Source organism: Odocoileus virginianus, chromosome 7 (genome assembly GCF_023699985.2).
Source record: "Odocoileus virginianus isolate 20LAN1187 ecotype Illinois chromosome 7, Ovbor_1.2, whole genome shotgun sequence".
Lineage (NCBI taxonomy): Eukaryota > Metazoa > Chordata > Mammalia > Artiodactyla > Cervidae > Odocoileus > Odocoileus virginianus.
Genome location: NC_069680.1, coordinates 80,414,082 through 80,440,601, shown reverse-complemented (window position 1 = coordinate 80,440,601; position 26,520 = coordinate 80,414,082). Strand labels below are relative to the sequence as shown.

The 26,520-nt window shown below is 50.0% G+C and overlaps 1 protein-coding gene across 2 annotated transcripts in view; it reads left to right on the top strand.

Moving 5' to 3' along the window:
• Positions 1 to 7,805: 7,805 nt before the first annotated feature.
• The window catches only part of GPR137B (G protein-coupled receptor 137B), a 57,110-nt gene continuing 38,395 nt past the window's right edge, over positions 7,806 to 26,520 (top strand). The window contains exon 1 of one of the 2 annotated variants that reach the window (XM_020888332.2): positions 7,806 to 8,382. In XM_020888332.2, the coding sequence (XP_020743991.1) occupies positions 8,014 to 8,382 (369 nt within the window). In that variant the 5' untranslated portion in view covers positions 7,806 to 8,013. The remainder of the gene's footprint in view (positions 8,383 to 26,520) is intronic. The other variant, XM_070471049.1, reaches the window with a different exon arrangement.

Sequence of the window (26,520 nt, the reverse complement as noted above, 5' to 3'; positions counted from 1 at the left end):
GAGCGTGGGAGCCACAACTACTGAAGCCCCGTGCTTCTAGAGCATGTGCGCTGCAAGAGAAGTCACCGCAATGAAAATCCCATGCCCTGCACTAGAGAGTAGCTCCTGCTCACCACGACTAGAAAAAGCCCTGCCCTCGCCGCAACGAAGACCCAGCACAGCCAATAAATTAATTATTTAATTTAAAAAAGAAAGCTCAAAAACAAAAAAAGAAAGAAAGAAAGAAAGAAGAAAAAAGCTCATTGAGGTTTTCCCAAACTGACAACAATCCTAAAAATCCCCATGACTAACAATGACGAGTTGTGTGGCTGAAACTCTCCTGAACTTCAATAATAAAAGCAGTGTTTTATCAACTGGGCTAGAGAAAAGAATTCTCTGTCTATTATAGAAAGAGAATTCTATTTCTCTACAGAAAATTACATTGCAGAATCACTCTTATACGAAGAGGAGTATGAAGACCAAAGAAAAATGTAAGGAAAGGGAATTTAGAGATGCTTCAGATAAGTGAAAATATTCACTATTCTTCTGGATTTTATGGTGTTCATGGGACTGACAGTCTTCTTAAATGTGATGTGTTATTCTAAATAAATGATTCACTTTAGTACCCAGTTTTGTATTTGTAGTTTTGCTGGTCTTTTCCTAAAGAAGATCTCTAACAGTGAAGAAGAAGCTTCAGGACTCACAGAAATTGGATGTGGTTCAACCTCTTGAACTGCCTTCTCAGAAGGCCTTTCTTTTTTTTAAGAAAAATCTTTTTTTTTTTTTTTTTTTTTAAGATTAACATTTATCTATTTTTGGCTGCACTAGTTTTTCCTTGCTGCACGCGAGCTGCTCCCTAGTTGCAGTGCTCAGGCCTCTCATTGGGACGGCTTCTCTTGCAGAGCACGGGCTCTAGGGTACACGGGCTCTAGGGTACACGGGCTCAGGAACTGCAGCTCACAGGCTCTAGCTGCGGCACATGGGCTTAGTTGCCCCGATGGCATACGGAATCTTCCCAGACCAGGGATGGAACCCATGTTCCCTGCATTGGCAGGTGAATTCCTAACCACTGGACCATCAGGGAAATCCAGAAGGATTTTCAAGAGATCTCTCCTTCATCCTTTTTGTTCTGCCCTGGGGGTATCAGCCAGTCTATCTCCATAGTTCACTGGACCTAGAAACTCCAACCCCTCTTGGGGGCTGACCGTATGTGCGCCAGGGAGACCAATGGTGCCATCATAATAGATCATTTTCCTGCAGTACAGACACCCCTGAAAATAAGATGTGGCCATTCTCAGGCCCTGAGACAGAATGAAGTTCCATGGGTAAAATCCATGTGCTCTTGGAGTCAAGCCACCTGAAGTGCTATTTCTGGAGATGAAAGGGTGGAACCTATAAGATCACAGAACATTAGCCAGCACCATGCCTTTGCAGGAATTCCTAGAAAGGACTTTCCTGTTAGTCCAGTGGTTAAGACTTCTTGTTTCCAATGCAGGAGCTCAGGTTCAAGTCCTGATTGGGAAACTTTTGCCAAAGTTTACTTAATGCCAAAGTTTTAATGAGATTATTGAATCATTAAAAAAGTACGTCTGAGCAACAGTAGGAGGGCTGGATCATCTGCCTGTTTGCTTAGACAGTGGTTAAGGATTGCCCTAGATTTAGAGTTTGCTATAAATAATTCCATACCTGGCCAAATTAAAATCTGTTATGCTTATTATTGGGAGGGAGGGGATGAAACAGTTCAACATAGATTTATGATGATAGTTGCCCCACAAGGTGAAGTTACTAAAAATCATTGAGTTGTGCACTTGAAATGGGTGAGTTTTATGATCCGATAAAGTTGTTTTAAAACTCTGATATGTTTCATGGTCTTTACATTTAGGAATTACAAACATGAGATTGAGAAAAGTAGATAAGTGAATCATATTTCACAAAACGTGAGCTGTATTTGTTGAAAAAAACTTCCCATGAGAATCAGCTTGCAAAACCCTTATCACTTTTGCTCTCACCCCTTGAATCTCTTAGCATTCCTGAAACCTTTGACACCCTTAGCTTTCAAAGTTTGATTGCAATTTAGACCAAAAAAACACACAAAAAACAAAAACTCACAAGTGATGTTGACTTTGTCCTGAATTGCTGAGAAAACCACTGCCAGCAAATTCATTGCTCATTCAGTAATTAATCAAACATACCTAACTATGTGTTGTGTTAATCATAGAAACAAAGGGATTGTCATTTTTAAAAATCACTTTACATTTGGCAAAGCAGGACGTGTCACTTAGAGCAAAAACCAGACCAAACCTATAAAGCCAGTCTTGTTAGGAGTGGAATCTGAAGGCTGAAAGCCACAAGACACAAAGTGTTCAGGGGTTGAATTTTTTAAATGTAGAAAAGCAATAATTCTGTGGCTACTGTAATGGCTGAGCAGTTTCACCTAACAATGTACATCTATGAATACAAATAAGCCTAGCGGCCATTGTGCAGGGGGTGTGACCTCTTTAGTTGACCCAGTTCCTGGTTAGTATGTCCCTTCTAGGTGTCTGTCTTAATGTCCTAGATTGAGCAGGCTGTGGTTAGTCCTGCTGTTTCTAACTATCATATATTTCTCTGGCTGGAATCAGCAGTACCGAGGAGGGCTCTTTCCCAGGAAAATGCCAACAAGGATTTATTTATTGAAATAAGCTACTGTAGAGGGAATGGCAACCACTCCAGTGTTCTTGCCTGGGAAATCCCATGGACAGAGTCGCAAAGAGTCAGACACGACTCCGTGACTGCGCACGCACACTGAGCTATTACTACTTACCACCTTGGAAATCCTAGTTCTCTGAAGTGGAACACAGACAGCCACGTTCAACCTGGTGTGGAGCCGGGCTGGAGGTGTGACGAAGGTCTGGAGGCCGGGTTTGTCCGGGTCAGTAGGCCCGGGGCTGTTGCACAGCTGGGGGTCCTGGCTACCTGGGCACTCGGTCAGGACAGGAAGTTCAGAGCTGGGAGAGATGCCCAGTAATAGTTGGATCTCATTGACCAGCCAAGAGGCAAAACAGAAATTCCTTCTTTGGCTTGCCTTCTTCTCACCCTTTAAATATTTAAAAGAATTTCTGAGGGACTTCTCCGGCAGTCCATTGGTTAAGACTTCAAGCTTCCACTGCAGGGGGTACAGGTAAAATTCCTGATCAGGGAACCAAGATCTTGCATGCCATGGGGCATGGCTAAGAAATTTTAAAAAACAAAAAAAAAACACCCCACAATTAAAAAAAAAAAAGAATTTCTGAGGATAGTTGGCAGATAATTTAAAAGAGATAATTTCATGCAAATGTTATATCCCTTTTCCAAAAAGTTACATCTTAATTTTTAACTATGTGCATATAATAATCTAGTGCTTCCCAGGTAGTGCAGTAGAAAGAACCTGCCTGCCAATGCAGAAGACGAAAGAGATGTGGGTTCAATCTCTGGGTCAGGAAGATCCCCTGGAGTAGGAAAGGGCAACCCCCTGCAGTGTTCTGGCCTAGAAAATCCCATGGACAGAGGAGCCTGGCGGGCTACAGTCCATGGGGTCACAAAGAGTTGGGCACAACTGAGCGACTGAGCACACATATAATCAACTGGGGAAATCTATAGCTGTATAGGAAATTATTTGCCACCATTTTGTACCCCCAGCATCTGAACTCCCTTGCTACACTGGCGAGTTTCCTACTCTGGGAAGCAGAAGCACCCACCGTGGAAGCAGAAGATGCTACATTCTCAAGTTCCTAGCCACTATTGCTGCTGGGATGTGGGCATGTGGTCTAGGCTCAGTCCATCAAGTGGATCTGCCCTAGACTTCTAATTGGAAGCTCTTGACTCAAAGCAGCATGAACTCCATACTCCATTCTAGACAGGGATTCACGCCACCAACACCCTTTACCAACCTTTTTCTAAGCCTCATCCAGGCTGGGCATGCACTCCTAACTTCTCTCATGGTTATATGCACACTTCTGGCTGGAGAGATATAGATGGAGCTTTGTCTTGAGATTTCTGGAAAACCTTTGCCTTCTTGATACAGGAATCACCCTTTCTGTCTTCTCTCAATTTCTAACTTGAATATATATGCAATATCTAGGGCTGTAGCAGCTATCTTGCAACCAGGAGGTAACAACTCTGAAGATTAAAGCCAATAAGCTAAGGGTAGTAAAGCAGACTGAAAGAGCCAGTATTCCTGGCAGATTTTTTAGAGTTGATTCCATGTTTGCAGCTACTAACTTCTAGACAGATGAGAAAAATAAGCACTTGTGTTTAACCCATTATTAGCCAGGTTTTCTATCGTTTGCATTATCTTCATTCAAAGTTGATAGAGGGCATTTCCAGTGTCCAGCACTGGGGAGGTCTGTGGTGTAAACTACCACGTAAGAGGCTGGGGTGGCAGCAACAGTATTCCTACAGAACCAGTTCTGCAGGATTATCTTGGGCGTCATTCTTCTTTCTTAGCTTCCAAACTCCTCCAGAGCTCCTGAGGATTTTGTGAGCTACATAAAGTACCTTTTAATACATTCTTTTTCAGCTTAAATTTACCAAAGTTTAATAATCAAAGATGAGGTCAATAGAGTGGGTCCTAATCCAATATGACTGGAGTCAGTAGAAAAAGAGGAAACTTGGACAACGAGAGAACACATATGAAGAAGAAGGCAGAGATTGGGGTAAAAGAAATTAAACACAATTTATTTCTCTTGTTTGTAATCAAGAATCCCGAGAAGTACTGAAATCAACAGCAGGGTCAGGGGATGGGGTTGAATTTGAGATTGATTGCCTGGTTGAATCTAAGGGCGGTTAAAATTCAAGTTGTATTAAGACAGGCACAATGTCACTTGTGGTTGCTTGTGTGAAGGTCACCCAGCAGAGTGGAGGTCCCACTGAAGTTAAGGCATTGAGAAACCAAGGGGTGGCTGCCAGAGAACAGCATGAAGGGCACAAAGGATGGAAAACTGTGGGGTGGAGTGGCTGATGCGAAGTCCAGAAAGCTTAAGAAGCGATTGTAGTTGTGTTAGTCACTCAGTCATGTCTGACTCTTTGCTCCTCTGTCCAAGGAATTCTCCAGGTGAGAATACTGGAGTGGGTAGCCATTCTCTTCACTAGGGGATCTTCCCCATCCAGGGGTTGAACCCAGGTCTCCTGCATTGCAGGCAGATTCTTTACCATCTGAGCCACTGGGGAAGCCGCTGGCAGGATCTTAAATTCTAGTTCCAGGCAGCCTGGAAACCAGGGACTTTCACTGACTATGCGAAAATCGCATCTTATCTTTCGCAACCACAACTAAACCAAAAGAGAGGTTATGTGGGTTCCTGACTTAAAATATCTGACTTTAATCACAACCTTCTCTTGTCTTTCATGGATGGTTAGGGGACCAATTGGAAAGAGTAAGAATTGGGAGATTCCGAGGGCCTGAGGACTCAATTCCTTGCTGTGTTATATGCATGTTATATTATACTTGTGTTAATAATATATGATACATTTACCCAAGTTAATAATAACAATAGTAATAATAAAAGATGAGGTTATTAGAGTGGTCCTAATCTAACACGACTGGTGAAAGTGAAAGTCGCTCAGCTGTGTCCAACTCTTTGCAACCCAGTCCATGGACTTCTCCAGGCCAGAATACTGGAGTGGGTAGCCTTTCCCTTTTCCAGGGGATCTTTCCAACCCAGGGACTGAACCCAGGTCTCCCACATTGCAGGTGGATTTTTTTTTTTTTTACCAATTGAGCCACAAGGGAAGCCCAAGAATCCTGGAGTGGGTAGCCTATCCCTTCACTAGCGGATCTTCCCAACCCAGGAATTGAACCGGGGTCTCCTGCATTGCAGGTGGATTGTTTACCAACTGAGCTATTAGGGAAGCCCTGGAGTTAGTATAAAAAGGAAATCTGGACACAGAACACATGTGAAGACGAAGGCATCCTTGCATAACTGTCACTCATCTCACTTATTTCTTGATGGTGGTGGTTTACTCACTAAGTTGTGTCCAACTGTTGGGACCCCATGGACTATAGCCTGCCAGGCTCCTCTGTCCATGGGGATTCTCCAGGCAAGAATACTGGAGCGGGTTGCCATTTCCTTCTCCAGGGGATCTTCCCCACCCAGGGATAGAACCCAGGTCACCTGCATTGCAGATGGTCTCCTGCATTGCCGGCAGATTCTTTACCAACTGAGCCACCAGGGAAAGCTTATTCCTTGCACCCACCCTAATACTGAGACCCTGGTGACGTGGTTAGGAAAGACTTTCTGGAGGAAGTAACCAACCCCCTTACAGATGAATAGGATTTGGCCAGCTGTTGGAGTAAGGGGTGGAAAGGGTTTCCTTGGCAACAGTAGTTAAGAGGTGTTAACATTCATTAACACCTCTTAAGGGACAAGTCGGTGAGGTGAGCTAGGGTAGGAGTTTGGACTTTATCCTCAGAACAATGAGGGGCAAGCGAGAAAGGGAAAGGAGAGAGTAACTAGAAAAGGAGCTTGACACCAAAGGCAACCTGATGAAGCACCTGAAACATACGAGCAGGGTGCAAGCACTAAATAATTGGTTGGAAAAGCGGGGCTGGTCTATGTTCCACCGGTGCGGGGCCGGGAGGGGAGGACGCTGTTTTAATGAAAGAGAACACACGATTAGGAACAAAGTCGACTCTTAACTTGAGATGAAAAAATAAATCACAAGATATTACTGGAGTCTTGGAGATACCGGTCTCTTTCTTCTGTTTACCGAAATCGCTTGCCTAGGGCAGCGGTTTCCAGAGGGCAGCTTGGCGAGCGCTCTCTCCCACGGCACTCTACAACTCCAGCACCCCTAAGGTGATGCTACAGAGCCCCCCTGGGGATGTAAACTGAGTCATGGCCTTCGAGGAGCGACTCCTCGGCCACGGCAAACCAGAGGGCTTGTCTGTCTGATGCGCAGACCGCGGGTTGCATCGGAATCAGAGGCGATCACCCCCACTCTGAGGTCAGGGGGCCTCCCTCCGGTGCCCCAGCTGCTTTCCCGGGAGGTGAGAGGTGAGCATCCCCACCCCTCCGCGGGAGCCCCGTGTGGGGCGCTCCCTGTGGATCTCCGGGAGGAAACAGCCCTGCTTACCACGGAGAGCAGGCGGCAGTCATTCTTTTCCTCCCTCGGCGTATACAAACCTGACCTCAGAAACACAAACCCTGTCTTCGGCATTTCTGGATTTAGAAATAAGCATCACTCCAGCATGAAAAAGGAAAAACGGCAGTCACTTCATCGCCATAGAGTCGTAAAGTTTTATTTTGAAAAGTTAGAAAGAAATTTCTTTGTAACGTTTGTCGTTGTTGAAATAAAATAACTTCTTGTTGCAAAACAACAAGTAACCATCAGCAGAGAGCGCGAAGCGCGGGGATCTGCGCAGTGGGCGACGCTGCAGCGGGTGGTTCTGGGGGGGCTACAGGCGGGCGGCGGGCGCGAGGGCGCGCCGAGCAGGAGGGGCGCGGGGCGCGCGGGGCAGGGGGCGGGGCTCCGGGGGCCTGGCGGCCGGGCAGGGGGCGGGGCGGGGGGCGCGGCGCGGGGGCGCGCCGAGCAGGAGGGGCGCGGAGCGCGCGGGGCAGGGGGCGGGGCTCCGGGGGCCTGGCGGCCGGGCGGGGCGGGCGGGGGGCGCGGCGCGGGGGCGGTGCTCGGGGGGGCGCGCGGGGCTGGCGGGCGCGCGGGGGCGCGCCGAGCAGGAGGGGCGCGGAGCGCGCGGGGCAGGGGGCGGGGCTCCGGGGGCCTGGCGGCCGGGCAGGGGGCGGGGCGGGCGGGGGGCGCGGCGCGGGGGCGGTGCTCGTGGGGGCGCGCGGGGCTGGCGGGCGCGCGGGGGCGGCGGGCGCGGCGCTGCCAATCGCAGACAAAGGCCGCCCCAGTGAATCATGTGGTGCCGGGGGAGGAAGTGCGGCTTGTTTTCTTTCCTCCAGTCGCCGGGCTCCGGGTGGAGCGCGATGCGCGGAGACCCCCGCGGGGGGGGCGGCGGCGGCGGCTGCGCGCCCAGATGAAGCCGGAGCGCCCGGGTCGCGCCGCAGCGCCCCTGGCCCGATGGAGGCCCAGCCGTGGGACCCCGTCCGTAACGACTCGCTGCCGCCCACGCTGACGCCGGCCGTGCCCCCCTACGTGAAGCTCGGCCTCACCATCGTCTACACCGTGTTCTACTCGCTGCTCTTCGTGTTCATCTACGTGCAGCTCTGGCTGGTGCTGCGCTACCGCCACAAGCGGCTCAGCTACCAGAGTGTCTTCCTCTTCCTCTGCCTCTTCTGGGCCTCCCTGCGGACCGTCCTCTTCTCCTTCTACTTCAGAGACTTCGTGGCGGCCAACGCGCTCAGCCCCTTCGTCTTCTGGCTGCTCTACTGCTTCCCCGTGTGCCTCCAGTTCTTCACCCTTACGCTGATGAACTTGTATTTCACGCAGGTGAGGCGCGGGAGGCCGCCCCCGCCGGCGGGAGACACCTGGCGGGCGCTCACCTGGCGGGGGCGATGGCAGCCGCGGGAGCGGGTCACAGAGCCCCGGGACTAAGTGTGTGTGTGTGTGTGTGGCGGGGGGGAAGCATCGATTCTGGGGTGGTCCGAGCCCTGTCCTACCTGCAGGCCTTTGTCCCAGGTCACGCCGTCTCATTCCCGAAGGCGGAGAAGGGGAAGGGAAAGGAGCGTGAGGGCTGGCGGCCGCCCGTCATCCTCTGCCCGCAGGTCGGCAGCACTCAGCGCGCAGGGCGCGGCAGCATCTCCGTGCACACATCAGACTCGGTACTGATGGGAGATGTGCCCACCAAGGAGACTGGCACTCCAGTTTCCCCTCTGTCCCCTCTTCCCAAAGCATCTGACCACCAGCCTGGAAAAATCGCTGCCACCTTGGCCTCCAGATTGGGGCCAGACGCTGGCATTTTTTGAGGACAGAGTGGGACTGCCCTGATTTGGATGGAATGTTTGGAGCCTCCAGCATGGGAGCCTTGCTGAAGGGGCAGCCTACTCACTCATTCCACGGGATTACTACACAGCCGTCGGGGTAGCACCCAGCTCCCGAGCTGATGCCTCAAGAGCTCAGGGTTGCTCTGAGCTCATCAGAGAGGCCCCGAGAAAGAGCCGTAAGTTTCCTGGCGCCCTTTTACAGGCAATGGGGAGTCTTTTTTATGAGCAGATTGTTAATAATTTAATGGGAGAACGTGAGAATTGACTTGGCCGCTGTGACGCTTGACTTAAGTACAATAATTGGAAGTGTCTTGCAAAGAGCATGTTAAGTATTGTATGAAGGTGTAATAGTACAATACTGTCATCGGCATCATCATCTCTGCTTCCAATTAGCTTTCCAAGCACTAAAATGTCCATTTTCACTAGGACCCTGTCCAGGGGGAAGGCCAATGATGTCACCTGGTAAGGGGAGTTTAAGAACTGTCGCTTGGCTAGACGCTTTGTGCCAGCAAGCATTGCATTCCTTTTAATAGTGTCCTTATTTATTAAAAGAAAATGCTGTTGGGGTTTCACCTTCCAATGCAGGGGATGCAGGTTTGATCCCTGGTTGGGGAGCTAAGATTCCACATGCCTTGCAGCCAAAAATCCAAAACATAAAACAGAAGCAGTATTGTAACAAATTCAATAAAAACTTTAAAAGTGGTCCACATTCAAAAAAATCTTGAAAAAAAAAGTTGTTGGGAAAAAGAAGAAAAAAAAAGGAAGAAAAGGTAGAATAAGAATTACTCTGGTGTAATGGGAACCCCTGAATGGCGATCTGGAGGAAACACTTTTTGCTAAAAACTAGCACAAGTAGCCATTGTAATTTTATCAAAAGGGATCTATAGATAAAGCACTCTCCTCCATCCAGTATATCAACATATTTTCCAGTCCACAAGTCATGTATGTTATCTGCCCAAATACAACTTTTAAATACAAAAACCAGTTCAGGCAGTCAGCTACAGTGCAGACACTCTCTCTCTTTTTTTTTTTTTTTTTGGATCCAAAGCAGGTGATTCCAGGAAGATTCAGAAGTCAGGTATGTTGATGTTCCTTCAAGAACTGTGACAGTGGTCTGATTGCATGTTGTGATCAGGTCCCTTTTTGAGAAGAAAAAAGGACAGTTTAGAGCGCGCCCATGGCTGTCTGGTAGTCACATGCACATTTTGCCCTCAGAGCTGGATTAGGCGCAGAGCCACACATTTTCTGCACCATCTGCTGGTTGGTGAGTAAATGCTGAGTGAGGGAAAGAGTGACCAGGCCGACAGCCTCGCAAGCCGAGAGGCCACAAGCCACCGCCCTGGCTTCTTGATGACTCCCAGGTCTTGTTTTCTTTATATCTCCAGGGTGGCTGGCAGGAGGAGGTGGTACTGACTGCTGGCATCACAGACACCCTGGCAGACGAGCTGTTCCCTGGCTTCCTGGCAAACAGGCTGATACTTCCAGGGAGTTGTAAATGGGTCGCCCTTTGACTCCCAGCTCCAGCATCCCCCTCCCCCATGCCTTCTGTTAGGTCAAGTTCTTCAACCACTGGAATGGCCGGGGGGCGTTAAAGATTACTGTGGCCTGAGCCCCCTCTCAGAGCCTGTAAATCAGGTCTTGGAGGGTGGGGGATAGTGGCTAACAATGAAGAACCCTGGGCTGTGTGCTAGGCACGGTTCTGAGCCGTCTTATTTATTCTTCCCAACTACCCTCTGAAGGAACGGTGGGTGGTGTCCCAGTTTTTCAGAGGAGGGCCAGGGAGGTTACATATGACTCCCTCAGGGTCACATGGCCAGTGAGCCCTAGAGCCAGGAATCACAGCCACGTCCGTGACATCAGAGTGCCAGGCTTATCCTTCATGGTACAGTATTTGAAACCTCTTACAGTGGGAAAGCATACCCTACTCTGAATGTCACATCGTGTCCTCTGGGAGCTTGGCATCCAATTGAGGAGATGCCAAGTGTACATTCAACACAGCTGAGTAATAAGTCAAGGGATTTAGGGGAGAGTATATTTCAGTTCCAAAGACTGCAGGAGATTGCTCTCTCCAGCTTCTGGTGGGACCGGTTCAGTCGTTAGCAGGCCCTGCGTCTGTATGTCTGGCTCCGAGTGTCTGTGCTCTCCTTGAAGCCCCAGGCGCTGAGTTGTTTCCAGCTCTGGGCCCTGCTGGGTCCAGCAGACTCCTGCTCAGCGCCTGCTGCCCTAGGAGTTTGCAGGGCCGAGGCTGGAGTGGAGGCATTTACTCCAGAATCTGTTCTTCTAGCTCAGTGCTCATTTGCTTTTTAAAGGGGGCTTAGAAGGGGCAGCACCCTGAGGCCTGAGGTAAACAGGAGTCTCTGTGCATGAGGTGTGGTAGGCCCTCCGCCCACAGGCTGTACAGTAGAGGCACCAGGGCCAAGGCCGCCAGCTTCTGGGCCAGTGAAGTCCCCTGCGAGGCAGGTCCGTCTGTAGAACTGGGTCGGAGGGTCCTGGCGGCTCAGGGACACCTGGGTGGGTATGTCCCCCAGCTGTCCCCCCCTAGAATTTTGGGCCTGGACCTCCGACTCCTGGGGTTCCTGGGTGTGAAGGAGTGTGGCGGGCTCAGCTTCCCCCTGGTACAGCCTGGTCTTGAGCCCTGAGACAGATTCCTGCCATTACAGGCCAGTTTGAGGAAGGAAAGAAGTGAACCCTCCTGTGGGAAAGAGGTGGTTTGACTAATGGACAGTGGCGCAGGAGTCAGAACCTGCTATGCCTTGAGAGTGTGGGTGGGAGGTTGCAGGGGCTTTCCTGTGGGTGTCTGAGGCTCTTGCTGGGGGCCAGGGAGTCATGGTGGGGGTTAGATCTCATGGTGGGTGTCTAGGGGTCATGGTGGGGGTTGGAATTCATGGTGGGGGTCTGGGGTCATGTTGGGTGTTGGAGCTCATGGTGGGAGTCTGGGGGTCAAGGTGGGGGTTGGAACTCATGGTGTAGGCCTAGGGGTCGTGATGGGTGTTGCATCTCATTGTGGGATCCTAGGGGTCATGGTGGAGGTTAGAGTTCACGGTGAGGGCTTGGGACTTATGGTGGACCAGGGAGTCATGGTGGGCTTGCAAAGACCTGTGAATCAGGGGACGGAGCCTAAGGAGCCAGCCCCCCTTGGGCTCTCTGGGCAGAGCTGGGTTACTGACCTGCTGTAGGACAAGGGTGGCCCTAGTGCCGCCCTCCGGTTGGAGCAGCTTAAAGGAGGTGCCGTTGGCGCTGCATCCCTCATCCCCTCCTCTCCCTCAGTTGAGATGCTCTGTCTGCAGCTTTTAATAGCCAGAGCCTAGACTCTGGCCAAACTGCAGTCCTGAAGGTCAGGCCCCAGCCCTGGCTCGGCCCTTCATTACCCACTGTGTCACTGAAATGACTTTTCCCTCCAACCTGCAACTTTCATGTTTGTTGAATGGCAGTGACACTGGGCCTTTCCCTGGGAAGAGGTTGGAAGTCATTGGTTCCTCACGGCTGTGGCTCCTGACTCCAAGAGCTGATGGGCCTGGGAGGTCCAGAAGCCCTACCTTCATTCTGCACACAGTCAACCGAGGCCTCAAGGATCCTAGTGATTTGTCCAGGGTCCTCGGCTAGGCACGCAGAGCCAGGAAGGGTGCCTGCTGGACACAACAACCCCCCCATCTCCCCCGGCCCCTTAAAATGCATCCTGGTCCTTATCTCTCTTGACAGGAAACAAGGAGGCATCTGAAAATCTAATCTGGGGACCCTGTCTTCACCTCCACCAGGCCAAGGGAGGAGGCGGTGGTGACCTCAGGCCTGAGTGGATCTCACTGTGGTTCTTGGCAGTCTATTTCATCAAGAACATTTACTGAATCTGTTGTGTGCCAGGCCCTCATCGAGGAGTTGTGAAGAGGGAAGCGTCTAGGCCTCTTGATGATTATGCAGGAGTAAGAAGCTTAGAACACACAGGGCAAGAGTTTGTTGGCCTCAAGGACTTTATTTCAGAACTGGGGCCACGCAGTCACACGGCAGGGGATCCTCACGTCTGCACCACGCTGTGGCCTCCTGGCCCCCGCACCGGCTCCTTGTGGCCGCTCAGTGGGCTCACAGCCGCCAGAGCTGTGTGTGGCATGTGTGTGTACGTACCTGTAGTGTGTCCATGCGCACACGCACAGCTTCGTGAGACGTTTTCCTTAGTAGTGGTCAGTCTACCATTTACCACCAGCAGCCCCCAGGAAGTCAACTCCTAATTTTACTGCTAAAGATCCCCCGCCCCCAAGAAGCAGCCTTCTAATTTTACAGCCCAGTCTCCTCAGATCTTTCCTCGAAGCCCTCACCCTTTGTTCTCTCTCCCCTGACTCTTGGCTGCTTCTGTGTATCAGGGCAGCAGCATCAGGGGAGCCAAATTTCACGCCCTCGGCACTCGTGGGGAAAGTCAGCCTCCTCTCAGCATATCTGAGGGGCTTCCCCTGTGGCTCAGTGGGTAAAGAATCCGCCTGCAATGCAGGAGACACAGGGGATGCAGGTTCGAGCCCTGGCTCAGGAAGGTCCCTTGGAGAAGGAAATGGCAACCCTCTCCAGTATTCTTGCCTGAAAAATCTCATGGACTGAGGAGCCTGGCGGGCTCCGATCCAAAGGGTCGCAGAGAGCTGGACATGCCTGAGAGATTAAACACACACACAGAGGTGGACGTGACTGAGAGCCTGAGTTTGGGGCCCCCACACCCTCACGCCTGTAGGGTTTTGCTGCATCCTTTTGCCTTCCTGACTTTCCCAAACAAGGAGTAACTAGCAGGTGGGCAGAAAGAGAGCACCATCCTAAGGCTCTTGGTTGCTCAAGTGCGTTGTGCTGGCATGTCCAACAGCAGTGCCCTCCCCACCGGAGGGCTGTGCTATACCCCATTCTCTGGTCCCCAGAGCCATCAGCTCGGAGGTGCGGGGTGAAGCACCGAGGGGCAGGATGATCGGAGAGCCGCGTTGATGAAATTGACAGCCCCTCATCTGAATGACATCCCTCAGTCTTAGGTTTTTGAGAACGACACAGTGTGTGATCCAAAATCTGCTGTCATCCCCCGATTTCTGATTGTCTTGCAGCTCCAGGGAGAGGAGAGAAGCCTCTTGGTTGTGGGTCTGATGGGTCGATTTTCTCTGGACGGATGGGCTCCGCACACAGTGCTGACCATCCCTGGCATGTATGCGTCCCTAGAGGTCTACAGAGGCTTGTAAATATTTCACTTTTGATTTCTCCCATGGCTGAAGTTTAGAGTCTGTTAATCTCTGAGGACAGATGACCCCGTGGTTTTACTCTTAGTGGCTCGTTTCCTTAAACTTGGGTGTGGAAAGCACAGGAAAGGAAGTTGTGATGCTGTCCACATCAATATTTTAGGCCTTGTAGGTACACATGGTCTCTGTTGTGTAATTTTTTTTTAAAGACATTTCTTTAAAAAGATTAAAAAATAAATGCTGTTCTAGGCTCATAGGCCCTAGGATAACAGATTGCAGGCTGGACTCGGTCCTTGGGAGAAACTTCGGACAGGTCGAATGCGTGTCACCTCGCTGTTTTGGGGGCAGGTCCTTCGGGCACTTTGGAAACAAGCCGTAGCAGGCTGTGGCTTCTCGTCTCCTGGTTACAGAGTGTCGTTTACTCAGCGGACACATCAGTCACCTGTGTGCAGGTGTCTGGGATCGGAGACAGCTGGATTTGTGCCCCGAGGGGCCGCAGACTGTAGGGGAAGACAGACACAAACAGAGCCGCATGCCACCCACGGCACCCAGAGAGGGTCCTCTCCCCACCTGCGGAGCCGGGGGAGACACAGGTGAGGGGCCTTGGGCTGGACGTCTTATGATGTCCTCCGCTCCCTGCCTTCTAATGACAGACCCACCAGTCAAGCTACATAGTGTGTTAAACGCAGGGTAAATGTCTGAAATGGGCTGAAATCAGCTCCCTGGCCTACGCCCTGCCTCATATACCCTCCCCCGGCTTCCCAGACCTAAGAGATGCCAGAGGTCGCGCTACGCATCAGGTGATGTGATGGTCCATGGTGGTGTGGGACCCGGAGTGGACAGGCACGTGGGCCAAATGGGAGCCTGGCTGGCCCCTGAACCCCCATCCTGAGTCATGCAGTCTGCGGACATGAATTTGGAGATTCATTTCATTCACTCGACAAGTATGTTCTTAAAATTGGGGTGGCATTCCTGTGCCGTAAAGTTAACCATTCTAACATGTACGACTTAGTGTGGCCCATTTTTCTGCAATGGTCACTGCTCTCCAGTTCCAGAACGTTTTTGTCACTCCAGAAACAGCCTCTGTGCTGATTCAGCAGTCAGTCCACTTTCCCACTCACCCCAGCCCCATCCGTCTGCTCTGGATGTGCATGCGTGCGTGCATGCCAAGTCGCTTCAGTTGTGTTCGACTCTGCGACCCCATGGACTGTAGTCTGCCAGGCTTCTCTGTCCATGGGATTCTCCAGGCAAGAGTCCTGGAGTGGGTTGCCATGCCCTCCTCCAGGGGGTCTTCCTGAATCAGGGGTCAAACCTGAGTCTCTTATGTCTCCCGCATTGGCAGGCAGGTTCTTTACCACCAGTACCACCTGGGAGGCCCCCTGTTCTGGATACTTCACATCCAGAACACACACCAAGTGGCCTTTTGTGTCTGGCTTCTCTCACTTAGCACGATGTTTTCAGGGTTCATCCGCGTCATAGTGTGGGTCACTAGCTCCTTCCTTTTTAGGGCTGGATGGTATGCCACCGTAAGCATCTTCCACAGGTGACTTATGTGCTGATCCTTGGAGGGACACTTACCACATTCTTCTGAGGCCTGTTATTCCCTGCAGGCTGTGCAGACTGGGTGATGGTCACATGTGGTTCCCGCCTTCAGGGAACTTGGCGTTGAGTGGGGAGAACAGGCCGCGTAAGTTCTGTCACTGTGGTGCTAGCGGCCCCTGTGACTCAGTGACAGTCCTCACGGTGGTGACACCGTGAGTGAGATGTTTCCGAGGGAAGGTTGGGGCCTTGATTCACTCCATCATCTCTGTAATTTTGCCTGCAGGACACATGCTTGACGAAGAACAGGTGGCTTTGCTACTTGCTGTCATGTTTAGTCGCTAAGTCATGTCTGGCTCTTCTGCAGCCCCATGGACAGGGCCCACCAGGCTCCTCTCTCCATGGGGTTTCCCAGACAGGAATCCTGGAGTGGGTTGCCATGTCCTTCTCCAGGGGATCTTCCCAGCCTGGGGATCAAACCAGCGTGTGCACTGGCGCTGGGGAAGCCCCTTGCTACTATTAGTGTAAGTCAAATCCTTTTACCCTCCTTTGTTCATGGCAGCTTCCTGGGATCCAGGCCACCACCAGGGGTGCAAAGATGGGAGGGCTGGCCCTGACTCTCGGGGCCCCTGTGAATGGTGTCAACCCTCCCATAACACACTGCTCTTCGCAGGGTCAGTGGCACTCGTTGCTTCCTCTTGAATCGTCCCTACTTGGGTTGGGATGTTCTCAGTTCCCTTCCTTGCTTCTTTTTTTAATTTTTATTTTCAATTTTTTTGGCCATGCCACATGGCATGTGGGATCTTGGTAACCCAACCAGGGTTTGAACCCACACCCCCCTGCATTGGAAGCACAGAGTCTTAACCAGTGGACCACCAGAGAAGTTCCCCTTTATTGCTTCTGATGGGACATGAGTTTGTCCCCCTCCGCCCCGGTTGCTGTCGGGTGTGTCCCTGCCTGGTGTCCCGCAGTGAGTTGGGGGCAGCCTAGCTGTAGACCTGTGTCTCGCTCCCGTGAGCAATTTCTGTCACCACATTCCTTCTCCTGGAGGGGGTCCCACTGGCAGTTCTCTGGGCAGGATGCTGGAGCATCCTCTGACCCTAAGTCTGCTTGGCTTCTACAACGGAACACTGCAGACTGGGGCAGCTTCAACACCAGATATTTCTTTTCTTTTTCTTCTTTTTTTATAATCAATCCATTGCTTTCTTTTTTCATTTTTATTTTATATCGGAGTACAGCTGATTTACAATGTCATGTCAGTTTCAGGTCTACAGCACAGTGTTTCAGTTACACATATACATGTATCCTTTTTCACGTTCTTTTCCCATTTAAGTATTACAGAATGTTGAATAGAGTTCCCTGTGCTATGCAGTAGGTCCTTGTTAGTTACCTGTTTTATTTATAGTGGTATGTATATGTTAATCCCAAGCTCCTCTAATTTCTCTCTCTCCTCCCAACCTTTCCCCTTGGGTAACCATAAGTTTGTTTTCTAAATCAGTGAGTCTGTTTCCATTTTGTAAATAAGTTCTTTTGTATCTCTTTTTAATTTAATTCCACATATAAGTGAGGTCATTTATCTGTTGACTCAGTGTGATCATCTCTAGGCCCATCCATGTTGCTGCAAATGGCATTATTTCATTCTTTTTTATGATTGAGGAGTACTCCATTGTATATACATACCACATCTTCTTTATCCATTCATTTGTCGATGGACATTTAGGTTACTTCCATGTCTTGGCAATGGGGTATGTGTATCTTTTTGAATTGTTTTTTTTTCCAGATATATGCCCAGGAATGGGGTTGCTGGGTCATATGCTAGCTCTGTTTTTAGTTTTAAGGAACCTCCATACTGTTTACCATATGGAGTATGGTATGTAAGCACCAACTTACATTCCCAGCAGCAGTGTAGAGGCATTCCCTTTTCTCCACCCTCTCAGCATTTATTGTTTGTAGACTTTTTGATAGTCGTCCAAGGACGGGGTGTCAGCAGGGTCAGGTTCTAGCAACGGCCTCTTCCTGCCTGTGGACAGCTGACCTCTCATCATGTCCTCACGTGGTGGAGAGCAGAGAGGGGGCTCCTTGAGTTCCTTTTGATAAGAGCACAGATCCCACCTGTGAAGGCTCCACTCGTGTGACCTCAGTGCTCAGAGCCCTCACCTCCTAACACCATCACCCTGGGGGTTAGGATTTTAACTTGTGAATTAATGGGGGATGCAAAGTTCGAAATAAATACCACCCTGCTCCCGGGAAGGATAAGAGAATTCTCAGAATTCTCCTTCCTTCTGAGGCAGAAAGTTATTTTCTGCAGGAAAAAAATAAACTTGAGGCTTCTTCACTGTTAACCTGTTTTGTAGTTATACATCATTTGCTTCGAAGATCGGGGTCCAGTGGTGAGGCAGCACGATGCTGCTGTAGCCACACCAGAACCTTCTTCCTAGAGCCGTGGGGTCTGGCTGGCTGGTAACCCATTTAGGCTTCCGGGTGGAGAAATGTATCCCACCCTGCAATGATGTGTCACCTTATTTAAGCACATTTAGAACAATTATGGGCAGGGCCCTGGCTGGTAAACTGTGAGCTGGGATGGCGGCAGGAGCAATTCAGAAACATATAACCATGATGGTACCTTGCGTGGCCACAGCCCTTCCCGTTTATGAGCCCAGGGAGGGAGATGTGTGCCAGGAAGGCTCTTGGGTCTTGTTCCGTCTCCACCCGCACCAGTGAGGGGACCCGGGGAAGCCCTGGGGGTGGCTGGCCCCACGTCCCTTCCTCCTCCGCACCAGTTTGGGCCCATCCCCAGCTGAAGCAAGACTGCCAGTCCCTGTGGGGCTGCCCTCTTGAGAAGTTTGCGTCACAGTTTGAAAAGCAGAAGTCACCGTGATGAACTCTAGTTCTGACCCCCTTATCTTACGGGAAGCACTGAGGCCCGGGAAGGTGCCTCAGGGACGAGAAGAAAAGCAGGCTCAGGGAATTCTTGGAAGCCCAGTGGTTAGGACTCAGGGCTTTCACTGCTGAGAGCCCAGGTTCAGTCCCTGGTTGGGGAACTAAGATGCAGTAAGCCAAGTGCAGCCAACAGCAAAAATGGCAAGCTCATGGCAGTCTGGCCCGCTCCACACCTGGACAGAGATGTTCGGGGGGCCAGAGAGGCCACTCAAAAAAGCAGGGCGACTGAAGGCCAGGTTTGGTGCTGTGTTAGGTGACTTTGAGGCTGTTTGGATGAGCGTACCCTTCAAGGCCTTGAGATGGTCACCAGCCCTCATGGGTGGTGCCTGCGGGCCTGACTTGGCCACTGTGGAGCCGTGAGCTTGCAGGGCTGCCTGGAGGGTGTTGCGTGGGTAGACGGAGCCACGGTTCAGTTGATGGGGACAGGAAGGCTCTGGTGAGTCGCTGGGGCAGGGCTGGAGGAGAGAGGAGCTTGGCTGAACCACTGGGAACTAGAGGAGAGGCGCTTTCAGGAAGGGAGGGGTCAGGTGGAGATGCCCTTCTCCACTGAGACCTCGTCCCTTCATCGTTTATGAGAGGGCCCTGAGAGGAGTGGGGGGTAGGTATGAGGCTGAGTTCCTGCCTGCTTGGGGCTCCCAGGCTGACTGTGGGGGTAGGGTGCAAATGTGCATGAACCTAAGGAGGGCTATCGGGTGCTGGCTCAGCTGGACAGGACAGGACTGGGCGGGTAAGCTCTCAGGAGGGTGGATGAAGGCTGAGGATGCTCCCAGGGAGTTCTGGGCTTTACTGAGGTTCAGAGAAGAGGCAGCGTCATTGTTGATCCCAAGATCACATGTGAAACCTGCATTCTCAGTCGTGGCCGACTGTGACCCCATGGACTGTAGCCCTCCTCTGTCCACAGGATTCTTCAGGAAGAATACTGGAGTGGGTTGCCATTTCCTCCTCCAGGGCATCTTCCTGACCCAGAGATCAAACCCCTGTCTCCTGCATTGGCACGTGAGCTCTTTACCACTGAGCCACCTGAGAAGCCCCTCGCATATGAAAGCAGCTCGCCTAAGGGGGCTCTGTGTCCCAGCGGTCAGTGTGAGACTGGGCAGTGAGCAGGACTCGCTCCTTGAGCCCTGCACTTGCCAGGTTCAAAGGCAGGAGGTGACAGGGTGAAGACCTGACCTTGGGAGCTAGTCATCTCCCTGGGGGGCTGTCACACCCAGCCAGGTGGGGACACAGAGCATGCCTTGGCTCCTGGCTGCTGCACCCAGAATGTCATGATGTGGGCAGCATACACCTTTTTCTATCATGGGGTTCCATGGCTTAAAAAAATTTTTTTAAAAATTTTATTGATTTACAATTTTGTTTTAGCTGTTGGTAGGAATGCAAACTGGTACAGCCACTATGAAGAACAGTGTGGCGATTCCGTAAAAAACTGGGACTAGAACTGCCATGTGACCCAGCAATCCCAACGCTGGGCATACACCCCAAGAAAATTAGAATTGAAAGAGACACATGTACCTCAGTGTTCATTGTAACACTATTTACAATAGCTAAGACATGGAAGCAACCTAGATGTCCATTGGCAGATGAATGGATAAGGAAGTTGTGGTACACATATACAATGGAATATTACTTAGCTATAAAAAGGAATGCATTTGAGTCAGTTCTAATGAGGTGGATGAACCTGATGCCATTATACAGAGTGAAGTGAGTCAGAAAGAGAAAGACAAATACTGTATATTAACACATATATATAGAATTTAGAAAGACAGTACCAACGATCCTACATGAAGGGCAGCAAAGGAGACACAGACGTAAAGAGCAGACTTTTGGACTCAGTGGGAGAAGGCACTGGTGGGATGATTTGAGAGAATAGCATTGAAACATGTGCATTACTATATGTAAAATAGATGACCAGTGCAAGTTCAATTCATGAAGCACTCAAAACCGGTGCTCTGGAAAAACCCAGAGGGATAGGGTGGGGAGGGAGATGGGAGGGGGGTTCAGAAATGGGGGGAGGGCATATGTATACCTGTGGCTGGTTCTTGTTGTATGTATGGCAAAAACCATCACAATATTATAAAGTAATTATTCTCCAATTAAAATGAATTAATTAAAAAATGTGTTTCGGGTTTACAGCAAACTGATTCCATTTTACATATATCTATTCTGTTTCAAATTCTTTTCCCGTTTAGGTTATTACAGAATACTGAGTGGAGTTCCCTCTGCTATGTCATAGGTCTCTGGTGGTTGTCTATTTCATATATCTCATGGCTTTAAACACATGGCCAGTGTCCACAGACGTAGAGACGTCACCTCGGCCCTTGTGGTCTCAGAGAGGAGACCTGAAATGCTGGACCCGTCTTGCTCTTCAGGGATTGCTACAGAAAGGGAGACATCTACATTTGGATTCAGCAGGTTCCAGAAATGAAACAAAATGCAGGTTGAGCCACCCTGCTCTGGTGAAGGAGGATGCTCAGCATGTGGAAACACAGACTAATGACTGTCAGCCAGGGAGCCCGTGGCCTCAGGCTTTGCATAATTTCCCCAATATATCAGGAAGTGGGCAGCGCAGAGGGATCACGAGCACACATGGTGAATGTGTCAGTGGTTCCTAGCCTTTTTGAGTACGAAAATGCCTTTTATGGTCAAGAAAGCATTTATGATCACAGTTTGGTAGTTGTGCGCTTAGACTCGTGGTTTGAGAGCAAAAGCCGGAACTAATAATAATCAGATCAGCAGAGGCCACGCACGTAAACACTGAGAAGGTGTCTGATAGGTGAGTGCTCTGTGTGAGTTCTCCTCATCCTCAGAGAAACCTCTGAGATGGGCACTGTTATTAGTTTCATTTTACAGATGAGGCTCTTGAAGCACAGAGAGGTTAGGTAACTTTTTCTAAAGTCACACAGCTGATCACTGGTAGAGCCAGGATTCAAGCCCAGGGAAACCAGCTCCAGAGTCCACACTTTTTTTTAACATTTTTTTTTTTTTGGTGTGTGTGTTTGCTTAGTCACTCAGTCATATCTGACTCTTTGTCATGGTGACCCCGTCGACTATAGTCTGTCAGGCTCCTCTGTCCACGGAATTTTCCAGGCAAGGATACTGGAGTGGGCCGCCATTTCCTTCTCCAGGGTAGCTACCTGACCCCGGGGTCAAACCTGGGTCTCCCACATTGAAGGTGGATTCTTTACCATCTGAGCCACCAGGGAAGCCCCCTTTTAAGTTTTATGTATATCTAAATACATCCTGCATGGATTGCAGGATCTTAGTTCTCTGACCAGGGATCAAACCTGGGCCCTGTCTGTGAGCTGAGTCCTAACCGCTGGAGTTACCAGGGAATTCCCACACTCTTAATAATCCTTAGATGTCTGTCTGCTGAAATGGACACACATCTGTGACCTACAGACAGTGGGATACCGCCTTTAGTGAGAACACGTGAAGGAGAGCCACGTGTTTCGGCATCGATACATTGCAAACTCCGCATGACAGGTGAACAGACAAGTTGCAGAAGGGGATGGAAACCATTGGTTCTAAGTGAGACACCATGCAAGACCGGACTATGTATTATTTATCCTCTTAAAAGTAGGAGCCTGCTGGCTCTCAGAACACCCGAGTCAGGTGGACATTCTCTCTGTTCTGTGGGATCAGAGCCAAGGAGAGAGAGATGCTGGGGGCTTCAATGGTGTGTTTTATCTTTTCATTAGAAATAAAATTCAGGACTTCTCTGGAAACCCAGTGGTTAACACTTCACCTTCCAATGTAGGGAGTGTGGGTTCAATCCCTGATTGGGGAGCCAAGATCCCACATGCCTCATGGCCAAAAAACACCAAAAACATAAAACAGACGCAGTATTGTAACAAATTCAATAAAGATTTTAAAAATGGTCTACATCAAAATAAAATCTTTAAAAAAATAAATAAAAGAAAATGCCCTGGAGCAAACAGAACAGTGTCAAAGGAACTGAACTTCATAGTAGGTTCAAGAGTTTTGGTTAGGTTATTTCTTTGTGTAGGTGACATGGTTTATAGTAAAGTTTAAACCTGCCATAAATGTGTAACATTTTCAAACGAATTTGCATACATACACTTAACAATAGTATGGGGGTGGCAGAGATTGGTTTAGACATGGGTCTGTGTTTGGTGCACATAGGGTTGCAGACCCTCTCAGTTGCTGTGAGAGTCTCCAGGGGCCTTAGCCCCCTGGTAGGATCACAGATGTGGGACCAAGAGTCCAGCCTGGGCCTGGGGTCTGAAGCCTGTTCAGGGTGGGAAGGTTGCAAAGTGTCCACCTGCCTCTTTGCTTCTAAGGGGACAGCGCTTCAGGAGGTGGTGGCACCAAAATGGAAATTCTGTTGACATGGGTCGTGCCTTGGGGAGGGGGGCAGGGGCTGGACTTTGTAAAGCAAAGTGGCTACCTAGAGAAATTGTGAATCACGTACAGGTCTGGAGCATTGTGCTTCATTGAGCCATCACAGCCGCTGCCTCTGGGGACAGAAGAGGTTACTTTTGTTTAGCTTTGCTTAATGCACAAGGGACGCTGTCATCCCCACAGGAAAGAGCCTCAGACCTTCCTGCCAGAAAACAGCCAGCATGACCTGGGGAGAAATTACTGTGAAGCAGCAAAGGCCAGCTGGGGTTGGTAGGAGGAAAAGGCAGGCAGGCAGAACTTCAAACGATGGGAATAGAATCAGTGAGGCGGACAGGGGCTGTGATTTATGAGGGGAGGGAGGCCCAGGGCAGCGGCTGCTTCTGGAATCTTTGTGCTTCTGTCAAGAGAGTACGTCATAGACTGCGGCTCTCTGGGCCCTCCTGCGTCATCTGAGAGGTGATGGGAAGGGCCTGAGGTTGCCAAGAGGGCACAGAGCCTGCATCTGGTTGAGGGGCCGGGGGGGGGGGGGGGGAAGGAGAGTCGGGGGTGGCTGGGAACAGAGGTGTGCTGTCCCCCTCCCACCCCCGCCTCCTTCAGGCCAACTTGGGGGTGATCTTTCTGCTTCCCCAAACCTGAATTAAATCTTCAGAATGTCACTTGACTTTCCTGTCATGGGCATCTGTTATAGGTAGGACTTTTAAAGGCCATGGAAATGATGCTGAGACCACCAGGCATCCGTGAGAGGAAGATGCATTATTCCCACCACAGGATGGGAGTTTCCATGGAAACTGCTCCTCAGCTCCTCTCTGTCCTCTGCGTCCCAGCCTCCCGCCTCTCCCTCCGCCTGCTCTGTAATCCCGGGGCTGTACTGCTGATCTTAAACCTGGTCCTAGTGCCCTTGAATAATCTCTCTTTCATTTCACAAAGACATTTTTAAAGAGTAGCTGATGCGCTAGAATAGACTCCCCACTCCCACTTCCTCCTGCCTCCTTCCGTCCAGCATTCCCCACTTCCTCCTGCAGGCGTGTTCCCATCTGCCAGAGCCAGGCCCAGCTCTCTGCAGTTATCCTGTCCCTCTTCTGGGCTGCATCCAACACCCTGATGGTCCTGCACCCAGGTTTCCTTCTCCCCATTTTCCCACCCATGTGCTGCTCCCGGGCCCCTCTTCTGCCTGCCTCTTTCCTGCCTTTCTGCTACTTTATGTTGATTGAGACAAATTCACACTCTATACAGTTCCCCATTTAAAGTTGGATGTTCACAGACTTGTACAGCCATCACCACCATCGGTTTCAGAACATTTAAAAAAAGTTGAAGTATTGTTGATTTACAAAGTTGTGTTGATTTCTGCTGTACAACAAAGTGACTCAGTTATGCACACACACACTCATATACATACACACACATACATACATACATACATACATACATACATACATACATACATACACTCTTTTGTATTCATTTCCATTATGGTTTACCTTCCAGGATGTTGAATGTAGTTCCCTGTCTATACAGTAGAACCTTGTTTATCCATTCTAAATGTAATAGTTTGTACCTGCTAACCCCAAACTCCCAGTCCATCCCTTCCACCCCATCCCCCTTGGCAACCCCAAGTCTGTTCTCTATGTCTTTGAGTCTGTTTGTTTCATAAAAGTTCATAACACTTTTTGTCACCCTCAGAAGAAATCCTGGAACCCTTGACAGTCACCCCATTTCTCCCCAAGCCCCCAGACCCAGGCATCCCCTCAACTACATTCCGTCTTCAATTTCCATATAAACACCCACCTCTGTTTTGACAAACTTCTCTCCGAACTGCTAGTCTGGTCCTTTGACTCTGGCCCCCTTCCACCCCCACCCCCGACCTTGAAGCACAGCTCTGATTTGTGATCGTGTTAATTCTACTGAAAACCTTCTGTGATCTCTTACCAGGGGCATGCACTTGCCTTAACTGACTTCAGGCTGCTGCCTCCTTCCTCACCTGGACTCGCATCCCAGCCTAGCCTGCTGCCCCCCTGACCCATCCTGGGGAGTCCAGGTTCCCCTCAGACAGCCTCATCTCCCCATAATCTCACTTTCTCATACTTCACACCTCCTCACATCACCTTGTACCTCCTCATGTCTCTTCACACCTCTTCACATCACCTCACACCTCCACAGATCTCCTCATACTTTCTCACGTCTCCTCATACCTCTTCATGTCTCCCCACACTACCTCACATCATCTGACACCCCACACTTCCACACATCTCATACCTCCTCACGTCTCCTCACACCTCCTCACATCATCTCACATCCCACACTTCCACACATCTCCTCACACCTCCTCATGTCTCCTCACACCTCTTCATGTCTCCTCACACCAACTCACATCATCTCACACCCTGTGCCTCCACACATCTCCATATACCTCTTCATGTCTCCTCACACCTCTTCACGTCTCCTCACACTTCCTCATGTCTCCTCACACCACCTCACACCCCACACCTCCACACATCTCCTCACACCTCCTCATGTCTCCTCACACCACCTCAAATTGCCTCACACCTTTCACCTCCACACATCTCCTACCTCTTCCCAAGTCTTCACACCTCCTTATACCTCTTCAGGTCTCCTTACACCTCTTCATGTCTCCTCTCACCTCCTCAAATCTCCTTACAACTTCTCATGTCTCCTCTCACCTCCTCACATTTCCTCAGGTTTCCTCACATCACCTCACACTTTCTCACTTCTTATGTCTCCTTATACCTCCTCACACCATGTCTGTCTCTGGTTGTGAGTTTGTCGAGGTCAGGGACCAGCCTTTCTGTCTTTTCTTAATTGTTAATCTCAGATTTGGTGCTCAGTGTCAGTTGATCTACCACAAATACCACCAATCTGAGTGTGGGGAGAATTGGAGTTTTTATCTGGTCTCGCTTGTTCCCCAGCCCTTCTGATGGTCCCTGTCATCCTACCCTCCCATTATGTGGGTCTGGTTTTACAGGGAGCAGCCTGAGCTCACATTGTCAGTAGCAGTAGCTGTAAAATATGGAGGAATAGTTCATCCTTAATCTGCCCCCTCCCTCAGGAACCCTGTCCCCTTCCTAGCCAGTTCCTGCGGAGGTCAGCAGGAGCCAGCGCAGACTCTAGGAGATGGGCAGCCGATAAGAGAGCTGGAGTCAGCCCAGGAGGGTTAGCTCTACTTCTGAGCACTAATCAATCTTTAATGAAATTCCCTGGAGCATAGACAGGAAGAGGGGAGGGATGAGTAGGAGAGTTTGGATTTTCTTTTTTAAAAACTTTGTCCAGACATTTATGTACTTTATTTAATGAGGGCAAAAGTTAAATATATACTATGTGAGTTTCAAATGCCAGGAATTTAAATACAGCTTTAAGGAACTTAGGTTTAAGGGTTAACTTGAAGGACAGGGCAGAGTTTTTTAATTTTTTAAGTACAGCTTGAAAAGGCCCAGTTGAATTCAAGACATAAACATTTTTTAATTACAGTTTTTAATCATTAATTTTTTAGCTGTGCTGCACAGCATGTGAGATCTTAGTTCCCTGAGCGAGGATCAAACCCATGCCCCCTGCGATGGAAGTGCACGGTTTTAATCACAGGACTACCAGGCAGGTCCCAA